Source organism: Sinohyriopsis cumingii, unplaced genomic scaffold (assembly GCF_028554795.1).
Source record: "Sinohyriopsis cumingii isolate HCF-2022 unplaced genomic scaffold, ASM2855479v2 utg000873l, whole genome shotgun sequence".
Taxonomy (NCBI): Eukaryota; Metazoa; Mollusca; class Bivalvia; order Unionida; family Unionidae; genus Sinohyriopsis; species Sinohyriopsis cumingii.
Window position 1 is genome coordinate 150,563 of NW_028315938.1, and position 15,976 is coordinate 166,538.

General features: G+C 33.1%; 1 protein-coding gene across 1 annotated transcript in view; it reads left to right on the forward strand.

Moving 5' to 3' along the window:
* The window catches only part of LOC149773136 (uncharacterized), a 79,934-nt gene extending 71,788 nt beyond the window's left edge, over positions 1-8,146 (forward strand). The window contains exons 8-11 of the mRNA XM_089946727.1: positions 312-489; positions 2,115-2,315; positions 6,518-6,638; positions 7,173-8,146. Coding sequence (XP_089802853.1) covers positions 312-489; positions 2,115-2,315; positions 6,518-6,638; positions 7,173-7,280 — 608 coding nt within the window. The 3' untranslated portion in view covers positions 7,281-8,146. The remainder of the gene's footprint in view (positions 1-311; positions 490-2,114; positions 2,316-6,517; positions 6,639-7,172) is intronic.
* The last annotated feature ends 7,830 nt before the right edge of the window (positions 8,147-15,976 follow it).

Genomic DNA, 15,976 nt, shown 5'->3' on the forward strand with positions numbered 1-15,976 from the left:
CTGTCTGTCTGTTCATAAGTATGTATATTTATATTTATTTTACCACTCACAATGACGAATAATAAGAGGTAATTGTGTAGTAGGTAAATCTTTTGCCTCAAATATTCATTTGTTTGCAGTTTGTCACTTCCATATTTCTGCTTCCGTAGGAAATAAAGTCGTATCTGAAAAGTCATGCGATTTCGTCAAGTTTTAAGACCATGTTAAGAAAGGGTTGAAAATAGTTCAAACATATTATATCAGTGTTCTTTGTCGGAGTTCAGCAAAATTATTCCCATTTACATGATAAAGTTTAAATATTTGGGTTTCAGAGAGTTTAAGGACAAGAGACAAATGTTCTCTGGCCTCTGCAAATGTGTGTTCCTTTGGATACTATTGCAAATCAGCAAGTACAGCGACGATACTGTGCATAGACCGCTGTAATGTGTCTGTATGCGAGAATAACGGGGTATGCTACATAGGACATCTTAGTTCTGATGTTCAGTGCAAGTAAGAACAAACTTACACTCTAACAAACATTGTCTTCAAAGGGAAATACTACGATAATTAACCATAAACTTGAATTGGAATAACATATGTTAATTAAAAAAAGTAAATTCTCGTTACCACAATATCCATTGCCTCAAAATATTTGGGTGTTGACAGATAATTTATAATGAATAAACCCTTTTGATGCTAAAAGTAATCACACGACATAATCCAACAGAAAAGTAACGGTAAGATAGCAAATGTATCAAACGTAAAATTTCAGCAGCAATTGGACTTAAACACATGTTACGATTTTAAATGCAATCACACTATATCTTCCAAAATAATGTTGATGGGAATTTGTGTGTAAAACGATAAATGAGAAAGAGTTAAATATTTGGTTTGAAAATACGAGATTCAAAAGTAATTACAAATATGATTTTTAAAAAAGTAATTACCAATATTAAGAGGTTTAACTACTTAATTCTAAATATTTGTGACAATTAAAAACAAAATTAAAATATTATGAGATTTAAAAACTTAAGTAAAATAATGAGTGAGTTTCAAAATCTAAGTAGAAATGTGTGAGATTAAAATGTAAATGTCTATGATATTTATATGCAAATACACGTGTGTGAGACTTAGAACATAATTACAAAAATGTATTAGAATTAAAATATCGTTAAATATGTGAATGATATTTAAAACGTAATTATAAATATGTGTAAAATTTGAAACATAATTGCAAATATTTGAGATTTAAAATGTAATTATAAATATATGTAAAATTTAAAACATAATTGCAAATATTTGAGATTTAAAATGTAATTACACAAATATGAGATTTAAAAGGCAATTACAGATATACATGAGATTTAAAAGGCAATTACAGATACATATGAGATTTGAAAGGCAATTACAGATATATATGAGATTTAAAAGGCAATTACAGATATATATGAGATTTAAAAGAAAAATACAGATATATATGAGATTTAAAAGGAAATTACAGATATATATATATATATATATATATATATATATATATATATATATATATATATATATATATATATGAGATTTAATAGCTAATGACAAATATGTGGAAACTTTTAAAAGTAATTAAAATATGTATTAGATTTAATCATGTTAAAATCACTTAAAATATCGGAATTAAAGTTCAATTACAAATATATGTGTGTTTTTAACAGTAATTACAAATATATTTCACATGAGGACGAGTTTTTATCATTTACTTTCTTTGTATTCAAGAAATGCATAACGTTACACCGGGAACATTTAGGATGGCGTTGTATTCACTCTGCGATTTCAAATAATTGTGCAATATTTGTTTCGTAATAAACGTTGTGTTTTCATGGTGATAATTAATAACATTATAATTTGATATTCAATAACAATAAAATGTTTTGTCCATTATAAGCATTGTACTCACTGAGTGATATAAAAATATTGCATAGGGTCTTGTCAATGGTACATGTCGTATTTACTGATTGATATCATATACTATTATAGAATCTGATCCATCATGAAGATTGAATTCACTCGGTGGTATCAAACAAAACTAAATCGTTTTGTCCGTATTTAACATCACAACTTGATGATTTTCGTATTGAATGCATTTGCAGGTGCCCTATTTCTGATAGTGTTGCATTTACTGGTGAACGTTGTGAGATAAAGCTGTTGGTGATGACAGAGCAGCAGCGAAATCTCTATCTTATCATTGTCGGATCAATAGTTGGTGCAGTCATCTTCAGTTTCGTGTTGACTGTCTGCATCATGAATTGGAAAGGTAAACATCTGAGGAAAAAGCTTTCTAACAACCACAGGTAAGCCACCATTATTAACACAATTAAACACAACACCTCGGCAAACATCACATTGCCTTTTATAGTATGCATTTAATACTTATGTTTTTGTTGTGTACATAGTTTGTGCCTTATCTGTATGACTTATCTAAATCTTATTTTAGTTTTGGTTGCTGAAAAGAGTTCTAAAAAGCACGCGAAGTGAAGTTGCATAATTTGAGCATAATGGAATAAAGGTTGAACCATCTGTGTTAATGAATAGATAAAATATTGAATAAAAATTGTATTATCGGTAGTGTATCATCTGTATATGTCACAAATGAAACGAAAAAAGGAAACTCTATAATAAGACACCGAAAGGTACGGAAAGGAAAGATGAATCTTTTAAAGACAGTGGATTCCTGAATCGTCATCGGTATATGACAAGCTATTCCGAGTATACGTTTCGAAAATAAAAAGCAGAAAAGACTGAAGACAACAAGCTTTGTAAAATGTAACAAATAATTTATTTTACTAGAATAGAAAGTAAAAATGAGGAAAAGAACTTACGGTTTTGCGAATTAAATCCAAATATAATCCAAGAATTAAAAACAAAAGTCGTAGTAATGAAAAGTCCTGCATAAAACTCAGTTCATGTCCCAAAGAGATTTAAAATTGTAATTGATGACGTGTATATTGTGGTCTACGAAGTACTGATGTGTCAACAGTCTCTTAATTGAATCACAAAAATAGTATTCCAGGTTTTAATTCAGTATAAATTACAATAATGTCTTTATCCAAGAATTATGTCTGAGCACTTTTGTTTCCAGATAAAAGAATCACTTGAAATCAATAATTTGAAGAAATACACCCCAAACTGGACACAACATAACAGAACTTAAAATGTCACACGTTAAATCACAACTGGGCAAAATCTGAAAATTGCGAGATAATATAGTTATCTGTTTCACCCAAGGTCACAAATTACCATTTTCTAAAAGTAACCATTTCCTAATGGAATATAACTTTCAAGCATGATTTAATGAGCCTTGTTCATTTCAAACATAATAGCTTATAACATTCACGCTGGAATCTCTAAAATCCAGACCCAAATCAAGAGATTTACCTGAATAATAATTTAGTCAATGAGCTCTTACCCATAGAATAATAAAGCTATTGTTTACATCAAAGAAATAAAATTAAAAATTAAAAATGTCAATCAGGTCAAACAGAACTGAATTCAGTTTGACACGGTCAAGTCCAGCAAACAATGTTACATTACAATAACATGTAAATGAATTAAACAAAATTTAAAACTAACAGACAAACAATTAAATGAAATATACATAATAGAAGAGCTGTTGTCATTTTGCAATATTTGCATAGGTACTTTGTTACAAATATTCTGAGTTTTGTAGATCCTTATACAATATTATCTTGAAATATTCACCTGACTCAGTCGGGGCGTTACATTTAATAGGAGAACTGACATACAGACAGATGGTCACATATGCATGCGGACTAGGGTTATTGACGGTTGCTCGAACACATAAGTTGACAAACTGACGGGCATTTACGTATCATCATGCGGACACAACGAATTACGTCGGGATGCCGTAAGACCTGCTAAATCAGGTTTGGACACCATAATACCTGTTAAATCAGGTTTTGATTCTACAAGACCTGCATATTAAGCCAGGATGCCATAAGACCTGCTAATACGGGCCTGGTTGCAGTAAGACATGCTTATACCGGCCTGGTTGCAGTAAGACCTGCTAATACGGGCCTGATTGTAATAAGACCTGATAATGCAGGTCTGGTTGCAGTAAGACATGCTTATACCGGCCTGATTGGAGTAAGACCTGCTAATGCAGGCCTGGTTGCAGAAAAACCTGTTAAATTGGGAAAAATAAAATAGTAAAATCGTCGAGGTATAGCGGAATAACCAGGTTTAGACTTCTATGGTGAGTGGCTGTGTTGTGTCCATTTGTTTGCTATTGACTTTTACTGAGAAATTGTGTTAATTTATTCTCCGTCTTATGTTACGTGTTTAGGCTCGAATAAATAGCAACACAAGAAATGGTGAAGACAACAAGCTTTGAAACATTTAACAAATAATGTATTTCTTGGATAAATGCTCTAAAAATGACAAAAATAAGAACTTACGGTTTTAAGAATCAAATCCAAAATTAATCGAAGAATAATCCAATAATAAAAGTTTAGAAGTAATAATAATTAAATGTTCTAATGATTTCAAGTTCTAGTCCCGACGAAGAATCCAATATGGAAGGCGATGACGCATGATGTAACCTGTACTGTGTTGAAGTCTACAGTTCCTTGTAGAAACACAATAATTAATCCTCGGTTTTGGAAGTCCCACCAAAAAGTTAAGAAGTGGTTTTTTTTTTTTCAAGAATCCTGTATGAGCACAAAATATTTCCAGAGACACGAATTAATCTTTTAGAATTAGAAAAATTAACAATATCTCAAAAACTCAAAACTAGTCACAACAGAAGAAAATTTTGACATCAGGTGCCTAAAAGCCCTAAAACTCTCTCTAAACATCACTATCAATACAAAGTATTTCGCATTTTTTTAAATGCCTAATTGCGAAATAGAGGATCACGTGATCATGTTTGCATATAAAAATCACGTAGCCCCTGTATGTCCTTGATAAGAACTAATTATTTTACTCTGAGAATATAAGTTGGTTACTTGACTCTTAAACAAGGCCAGGAACTAAGTCAAAAATAGAAACATTTTTTTCTGTTTTTAGGCATTTAAGGAAAGATTCAAGTTAAACTGAATTTTCTTGAAAATATCAAATTCCTATTAAACAAGACTACATTACATTGACATATAAAAAAATAAAAAGATTCCAAAATCCGAAAAACAATAAAACCAAATAAAACACAAATTAAATCAAATATAAATTAAATCAAACATACGTAACATCTGTTGAAGAGATACCGAGTGATGGTGTCCATTTATTCCCTCTTCGTGATATACTGAGTGATGTTGTATATATATGTATTCGTTATTTACGTTACACTGAGTGATGGTGTAGATGTATTAGCTATTAAAGAGATATAGAGTGATGATGTCCATTTATATGACACTGACGATATATTGAGTGATGTGTCCATTTATATGACACTGACGATATATTGAGTGATGGTGTCCATTTATTTGCTACTGACGATAAATTGAGTGATGGTGTCCATTTATATGATACTGACGATAAATTGAGTGATGGTGCCCATTTATATGACACTGGCGATATATTGAGTGATGGTGTCCATTTATATGATACTGACGATAAATTGAGTGATGGTGTCCATTTATTTGCTACTGACGATATACTGGTTGATATTGTCCATTTATTCGCTGTTCTAAATATATATATATAGTGATGATGTTTCTTAATTTATTGTTGAAGATAAATTTAGTGATGCTAGCCGTTTATTCGATGTTGAAGATATACTGAGTGATGGTGTCCATTTATGTGATATTGACGATATACTGAGTGATGGTGTCCATTTATTTGCTACTGACGATATACTAATGGTGTCCATTTATATGATACTGACGATATACTGAGTGATGGTGTATATTTATTTGCTACTGAAGATATTTTGAATGATGGTGTCCATTTATATGATACTGATGATATATTGAGTGATGGTGTCCATTTATTTGCTACTGACGATATACTAAACGACGATGTCCATTTATTTGCTACTGACGATAAACTGAGTGATGGTGTCCATTTATTTGCTGTTGACGATATACTGATTGATATTGTCCATTTATTCGCTGTTCTAAATATATATATAGTGATGATGTTTCTTAATTTGTTGTTGAAGATACATTTAGTGATGCTAACCGTTTATTCGATGTTGTAGATCTACTGAGTGATGGTGTCCGTTTATTTGCTACTGACGATATACTGAGTAATGGTTTCGAGCTATTCTCTATTGTACCTATACTGAGTGATGTCGATTTTGAAACAAATTAATAGCACACAATGTGAACGGAAGCAGTTAACAATAAATTGGTTTTGGAGATTATGTTAACAGTTTTGAACAGCGTATTGACAAGATGTTATATTGTGAACCACTAAAAACATGAAATTGAAAATGAGAAATGGAAGGAAAAGTCCTGCCATTCCATTGCTTGGCGAAACAATAATTTGTCTCTTTTTAGCGCCTACTAATATAAAACTGTAGCCATTGCTGTTGCAGATTGGAGCATGATGCATCGCGTAAGACAGACATCGAATACATTCATGACGTAAGCAACAGATGTGTTGAGTGCAACCATAAAACTATCAACAGAGAGCAACAGCATAACTTTCATGCATCCGTAAATATTGTCTTTCTGCCCAATGATCTGTTTGCAGGTCTTTTTGCTCAATTGTCTATCTGTCTTTCTGCTCAGTTATATGTTTGTCTGTCTTCTCTCCAATTATATGTCGGTCCGATTGCCTGTTTGTGTCTGTGTGTATATATATATATATATATATATATATATATATATATATATATATATATATATATATATATATATATATATATATAAGTATGTTGTTAGATAAGCAGATATACATGTGATCATGTTTGTAGCTTTTTGGTTAAGTCTCTGAGGATGCTTCTGTAATTTCTTGAGTACGTTCATCCGTTATTGTACGTTAAATATACAGTTTGTTGGCATTTTTTTTATCTGTCTCAAAATAATTAAATACAAATATTTATATATGAGTGTTTCTCAACGAAACGGTATTTTAATTAGTTCCCGTCCTATCTCGTGCTTTCGCCACCAAGCAGTATATCCATTAACCTTCTCTGTTTTATATGATGAAAAATACGAGAACATTTAAAATACTTTGTTTATATACAGGGTCTTCCCTATCAAGGAGTAATGAATGAGGATGCAGATGACGGTTATGTACGAGCAATGAGAGGCGTCCAACGCAGGGAGGAGCATATATACGACTACGTTATATGAAATGTGGTGCTTTCAGTAATATATAGTCCTTGATCCCTTGAAGCTATATCTTGTTCTTTGAGTAAAATATAGCATTTTATAACTTCTAATATTATGTTTTGTTTTATAATAATGTATAATCCGTTATCCCTTCCATCAGTATGTTGTGTTTTACTAACATGTAGCAGTTTGTCCCTTCCAGCAATATGTTGTGTTTTGCTAAGTTCTTTATTCCATACAACGTGTACTGTTTTACTAACAGGTAGTCCTTTATTCCATCTAACCATAGCTTTATACATTGTGTCCTGAATGTTTCTTATATTTAATACTTGTTTTCTGAAGTACACTGATGTCTTGTGTTTCGTAAATACTTTCTGGTTTTATTGGATGGCATCTTGAAACAAGTAAGAAAGGGAAATGATCAACGTATGGCATCATGTTGTGAAGAGAACATTTTTTGTTTCATTTTGTTATGTTAAAAAAACAATTAAAAAGCAACAATGACTAGAGTTATATGAATGTAAAAGGGGTAAACACTGACTAGCGTCGTTGAAAGTACAATGGTGCGATACACACTGACTAGCGTCGTTGAAAGTACAATGGTGCGATACACTCTGACTAGCGTCGTTGAAAGTACAATGATGCGATACACTCCGACTAGCGTTTTGTGAATGTACAATTATTGTGATACACTCCGACTAGCGTTATATGTATTTACAACTGTAACACGATAACCGGGATGGATTTCGGATTTACAACAGAACACTTTTGATGATGATACAAATACAATGTTTATTGATGAAAGACTAAAATGAGAAAAGTTTGATGATTAATACTTCCGTATATAAGATCCAAATATTGAACAAATTAACATAATCTGCACGAACCTAATAATGTAACAAATAAAAATACAAATAAATAATCTTACACAGTACAATGAAGAAGGTGAATCGGTCACAGTAATTCCACATAAAGAAACAATGGATGCGTTTTATTCAAATAGTAAAAATGAATTCACTCAAATAGTGAAAAAATATGTATTTTACTCAGATAGTAAAATGATGAAAACGAGGGACAACTATAACAAAAAAATATGTTTTCAATCCCAAAACACTGGGTATAACAAACCCCAAAATTAGCCCACGGCTGAAAGATTACATGCATGGAGTATCACACTCCGTCACCAGCATATTTGGGCTACCAGTCCCACTGGTCAATCAAGCAGTCAGTATTCCAGTTAGTCACCGACCACTATTCAATTCCATGGTCAATCAAGCAATCAGCGCCCGATAACCAAGTAGTCGACCAACATCACTGTTCACTCATCTGTACGGATGATATGGTTGAGATTTATAGTCGCTATGGTTAGCTTCTATGGTCAGCTCTACGGCTGGTACCACGTTGACTCTGATCAGCTGATTAAATCTAACATAGCTTATTATGAATGACACCAGCATATACGATAACACGTAATGACGTCATATACAGTACGCAATACAAATTGCATAATCGACACAACATTACAAAGCAATAAACAGATTCAGAAGTGAACTTACCTGTGTCCAATAAGACTAATATGGTACTAAACGTTTCTTAATAAAATGTTTATGTTGTTAATATGAATCTTTTGCTAAGTCACAAACAAGAATATATAATATTTGCATTATTCTACCCAAGCCGAAACTTCATAGCAAATATACGAAAATAAACGTGGTAATAAAATAGCTATAGTAATTAATAAATAACTCGCATACCTCTACAGTTATAGATGTGCAAGTCTGTTAAGTAGACTGCTTACTGACACGACGTTCCGTAATGTGACGATTTAGTCTTACGGTGAGGCATTTATATACAGACGATGCAGCCATAATTCGTCTGTGCGCTGGATGTATTCGCTTTATTCCATCGAAAGCAGTTCGTATGTGCAGCATAGGATGAACCAAACTGTCTCGAAATATTGTACAATTATACAAAAATCTCCCTCTGGTGTCGTTGTACACAAAAACGGAACGCGAGTACATCCGTTTAACAAATAATGCAATTTATACATTTCAGTTACAACAACTATTGTGATCCACATTGACTATCGTTTGATGAATGTAAAACTATTGCGATACACATTGGCTATCGTTTGATGAATGTAAAACTATTGCGATACACAATGACTATCGTTTTGTGAATGTTAAACTATTGCGACACACAATGACTATCGTTTTGTGAGTGTAAAACTATTGCGATGCCAAAACTATTGCGACACACAATGACTATCGTTTGATGAATGTAAAACTATTGCGATACACAATGACTATCGTTTGATGAATGTAAAACTATTGCGACACACAATGACTATCGTTTGATGAATGTAAAACTATTGCGACACACAATGACTATCGTTTTGTGAGTGTAAAACTATTGCGATACACAATGATTATCGTTTGATGAATGTAAAAATATTGCGACACACAATGACTATCGTTTTGTGAATGTAAAACTATTGCGACACACAATGACTATCGTTTGATGAATGTAAAACTATTGCGATACACAATGACTATTGTTTTATCTATGTGCAATTATTGCGATACACACGGACTAGCATTATATGAATGTACAACTATTGTGGAAAACACTGACTAGAGATTTGTGAATGTACAAATGGTGCAATCGATACTGACTGGTATTATGTATGAAAATACAAATGAAGCGAAATGTAGATGATTGAGCTTCCCTTTGAAAGCTCTTCACCTGCAATGTATTCCTGTTGCTGTACTTGCCAAAGAATAAACGTAAAAATATAAAATACTGCGACGAATTTTTTACAGCTTTGGGGAATTTTATACACACTGATGTGCAATTGTATATGTATATAGAAAATAGCGTATTTCAGATGCAAACGATCCACGGATATTTCACAGAAGAGTTAAACAGCAAACCTCCATGCAAAATATAGTAACAACAAAATAACTAACCAAGAGGTACGGCTGTTTTTCTTCAGGTTATCAGACACGAACGAAGAGTAATTACAAACATAAGAAATAAAGATTTTTTTTATATACAGACTCCTGTGTTACAATGACAAAAAAGTAATACAATATAATAATAATACAATAATTAGAAAATCTGTTTTAGGGTGTTTTTATACCGTGTTGCTTTACTTTTAGATATTCATTCATTTAGTGTAGTTTATTTGTAAATTAATATCTCAAATATACTTTTTTTCCACTATATATTTTCTCAGTACAAATTTCTTATCCTAGAATATGTACTACCGAGAATATAATTATTTATTCCAACAACGATCAGACACATTAAATAATGTCACTGATTTATTTGCTGCTAGTTAAATGAAACCATGTATTTTGGAAAACATTTTAGTGAGATAGTCGCTGTCTGATATGTTTATTTAGTCCGAATCTTTGACGTACAGCAAAATGATAAGGAATAAATATGCTTCCCAATTAATAGGAAACCGTGTTTCGAGATGAGTTTCAATGTTCCTGTCCTTTAAAGAGTGAATTTTGAATTCCTTTCTCAGTATTTGAACATATGTTTAGCTCTTGGACATAAATAAAAAATACAGAAAAGTGAATTGAAGTATAATTGTATAATAGCAAGCGAACGATTAATTTGCACTAAATGGAAAACATGACACATTTTATCCTGATTAATTTGCATTAAATGGCACGTGTGTCACATTTGATACGGTTAATTTGCACTGAAAGGTAAATATGACACATTTTACCCTGGTTAATTTGCAGTAAATGACACAAATGACGTGTTATATCCTGGTTAATTCGCACTATATCGTAAAACTTACACATTTTATCCTGATTAATTTCCATTAAATGGCACGTGTGTCCCATTTGATACGGTTAATTTGTACTGAAAGGTAAATATGACACATTTTACCCTGGTTAACTTGTACACAATGATGCAATTGACAACTGTGTATTATTAATTTGCATCATATGCTATTTAAAACATTTTATTCTGATTTTTTTTAATTAAAAGATATATGTGGCACATTTTGTCCTTACTAATGTGTAATAAATGCAGCGTGTGACACATTTTATTCTGATGGCTGTTTACTGAATGATTATATTGTTACAATTTATCACGATTAATTTGTATTATATTGTACCTGTTGCACATTTTCTCCTGATTAATTTGTACTCAATGGTATATATGACACCTTTTATGCTGAATCATTTGTAATGAACGTTATATGCGACACATTTCATGCTGAATAATGTGCACTTAGCTGTACATGTGGCATATAATCCGGACAATTGTGTACTTAGCTGTACATTTGACACATTTCATCCTGAATAATGTGTACTTAGCTGTACATGTGGCATATAATCCGGACAATTGTGTACTTAGCTGTACATTTGACACATTTCATCCTGAATAATGTGTAGTTAGCTCTACATGGGACACATCTTATCCTGAATAATGTGTACTTAGCTCTGCATGTGACACATCTTATCCTCAATAATGTGCACTTAGCTGCACATGGGACACGTTTCATCCTGAATAATGTGTAGTTAGCTGTACATGGGACACATCTTATCCTGAATAATGTGTACTTAGCTGTGCATATGACACATTTCATCCTGAATAATGTGTACTTAGCTGTACATGGGACACATCTTATCCTAAATAATGTGTACTTAGCTGTACATGGGACACGTTTCATCCTGAATAATGTGTACTTAGCTGTGCATATGACACATTTCATCCTGAATAATGTGTACTTAGCTGTACATGGGACACATCTTATCCTAAATAATGTGTACTTAGCTGTACATGGGACACGTTTCATCCTGAATAATGTGTACTTAGCTCTACATGGGACACATTTCGTCCTGAATAATGTGTACTTAGCTGTACATGGGACACGTCTTATCCTGAATAATATGTACTTAAACGTACATGTGACACATCTTATTCTGCAAAATGTGTACTTAGCTGTACATGTGATACATTGTATCCTTAATAACGTGTACTTAGCTGTACATGTGAAACAGTTCATCCTGAATAATGTTTATTCTGCTAAACTTGTGACACAGTTCATCCTAAGTAACGTGTACTTTGTTGTACATGTGATATATGTCATCATGTTTAACTTGTTCTGAATAGCACATATGACACAATATATCGAAGATAATTTGCATTACGAACTAAACATGACGTATTTTGTCCTAGTTAATTTGCTCTAAATGCTGCAAATGTATTTTATCCTGATTAATTTGTAATAATTGTTACAAATAACACATTTTATATTTTTCAATTTGCACTAAAAGTATGTATAACATTTTATCCTGATTAATTTGTACTAAATAGTACATGTTACATGCCATATCTTAAATAATCTGTTCTAAATAGTCATGTGACATGTTTTATCCTGATTCATTTATACTAAATAGTACATGTTACATGCCATATCCTAAATAATCTGTTCTAAATAGTCATGTGACATGTTTTATCCTGATTGATTTGTACTAAATAATACATGTTATATGCCGTATCCTAAATAATCTGTTCTAAATAGTCATGTGACATGTTTTATCCTGATTGATTTGTACTAAATAGTACATGTCACATGCCATATCCTAAATAATCTGTTCTAAATGGTCATGTGACATGTTTCATCATGATTCATTTCCACTTAGAATCCATATGTGTCATGGATTTGCTGATAAAATCATTTATAATCCATTGATAAAATATATGTAATACTAGATCAACTTAGATTTCATTTATGACTTGTACATACCGCTACAATTTAGAATTCATTAATTGACTTGTCTACACAGTTAGAATCATGTAAATCACATTCATGGCATGTATATTATGCTAGGCACATTTATACTCCATTAATGACATACATATTAAATGCAACGACTTTATAGTCTTAAACTAAGCAACAGAATAATCAAAGCCAACAAGTTATATAAAATTCAACACATAACATAGTTCTCTCATTTAAAAAGACACGAAAATATAAAAGTGAATTAAAATCTTAGAAATCCTAAAATGTATATCACAAATCAAAATGTTTAAAGTGATCCGAATGAATTCCAGTGGTATTCCGAAAATATTCAAACATTTGATGTGCCAATGCATCAGTGGTCTTGCAAGTGATGATGTGCTAACATCACAATGATAAAATCCATAACGTAAGTACTGTATGGGGTTAGTTTAGCCTCAGTGGGAATTAGCATTAAAAACACCCCTGGGCAAGTTTAGCCTCAATGGAAATTTAACATTAACTACCCTGGTCAAGCTTAGCCTCAATGGAAATTTAACTTGGGCAAAAAACCCTGGGCAAGTTTAGCCTCAATGGAATTTAATACTGGAAGAAAAAGACGTTTGGGCCTGTTGAGCCTCAAGGGGAAATGGAATGGGACCCTATTTTTTTAAAGGAAAAAAGGGTAGGCAATGTAAAGTCTTTCTCTTTTCGAGACCTATGAGTGGCCCTGAAAAGGGCCTTTGGGTTTCTTCTTCTTCTAATTTCTTCTATTTCTCCACCAACTTCTTATTTTCTGTCCTACACTCTTTCTCTTCTTTTCTTCCTTTTTTCTCTTCTTTCTTCTTCTCCTCTTTTTTCTTCCTCTTCTCGTTTTCTTCTTCTTTTTCAATTTTTTCATTCCATGCTCTTATCCTTATCCTTTCCTCTTCATTCTCCTTTTCCTCTTTATTTCTTACATCACATCACTTATCATGTCCTTTACTTTTCGTAAATTGTTAATCTCCATCTTCACTCGATGGGGACTATAAGAATAGTGATCTTCATTTAGTCTCACTAGCATTTGTTCCATCATGCCCAAATTGTCCAGGACGTCTTGCAATGTTTGCATTTTATCGAGGTGGTTTGAAGCCATCTTCTCTGTAGAATGGTTTGAACGACGAATACTGTGGGTTCTTATAGTGAAAGCGCGGACGTGATGGAAAACATGCCCCTAAGACATAAAATTGATATTACCTAAATCATAACCAAACAACGCGCGTACGTGAAGGAAAAGATCCCCCTACTTTCTCATTTCATATAATCTACTATCCACATAAGTGAAGCAACATTTAACAAACCCCTAATCTACTATTTACACACTAAAATCATTAAAACAAAATCCATAATTTACTATCCACACAATCGTACGTGAGCGGTTACAAAACCCAAACTATACTCTCCACATACGCTAAGAAACAATAAACAAACCCATAATCTACTATTCACACAAACGTACGTGAGCGCTTACAAACACAAACACACAAACACACAAACACATACCCTCACACTAGGAAAAAAAAGAGTCATTGTTTATATTCACACTACTCTACCTACACACATTGGCAAATCTATTGTTATTTCTTTTCTAGAGTGTTGGGTAGCCCTGAAAAGGGCTGTTTGTTTTTTAACTCCAGATGCACCTATCTAATGCTGGCACCTTCCTGGTCTGGCGCCACACACACATCTTCTTCCCCAGTCTCCTTTTACCTTTTTTCTTGGGAGTGGAGAGGCGGGATAAGTGGCTTCAGAATCCCAATTTTCTATCTCTGGGATTCTGAAATTTCTTCTCTCCTTTTCCTCCTCTTCTTTTTTTCTTCTTTCCTCCTCCTCTCTCATCCTTCCCTCTTCGACAATGGCCTCCGCGGCCAGTTCATTTAACAGGCGCCTGGCATATTCCAGGTGCATCTGGAGTTCTAGCAGTTTAACAATTCTGGTGTTCATTCTGGTGTTGATCAATCAACAAGGGTAGCTAGACTGCCGAACGAGTTTCAATTTATAGTAAAAGCGCGGACGTGATGGAAAATATCCCCTAAAAACATAAAATTGATCTTACCTAGATCATGACCAAACAACGCGCGGACCTAAAAGAAACACTCACTTTTTTATACTACCCATTACTATTCTAAAAAATTTTCATTAATCACTTCAATATACTATCCACATACGCAAAGCAATCAAACCCCAAATATACTCTCCCCACACCTCTAACAGCAAAAAAAAAGACATAATCTTAATCTATTATCCACACCAACGTACTTGAGCACTTACAAACACACAATCTTATACACAAACACATACCCTCACACTATAAAAAAGAGTTAGTGTTTATATTCAAACTGCTCTACCTACACACATTGGCAAATAGATTGTTATTTCTTTTCTAGAGCATTGGGTAGCCCTGAAAAGGGCTGTTTTTTTTGTTTGCTATGGCAATCTTTTAGTTTCTAAGAATGCGACGTCCTCTGAGGATAGACTTTCTGACGATAGGTCTGCTTCTTCGGAAAGAGAAGAAGAACTCTTTGGTGTCGATACGACAATCGACAAAGCCTCTGTCAGGTTCAGGTTCCTGCTGCTGCTGCTGCTGTTGTTGCTGCTGCTGCTGTCTCTGAAGTCTGTACTTCTCTGTCCATTCTTCTTTCTCCCTGTTCACTTCTTCTCTGAAGAGCTATTCTATCAGGTCTTCAGTGACTTTTAACATTCTCACATTCTCTGTCTCTTCTGGCTTCGGTATCAGACTGTGTCTGACCCTATGCAAATTCACGTAGGCTTAGTTTATCTTAGCTAGTTTGGAGCACATCTTCGTAGGAGGATGAGTCGACAATGGATGGTTAGACTTGAAACTACCCCGGTTCTTAAAGTCAAAGCGCGGACGTGAAGGAAAACATCCCTCTACGGTTTTTGAGGCGCAACGTTCAATGGGTGT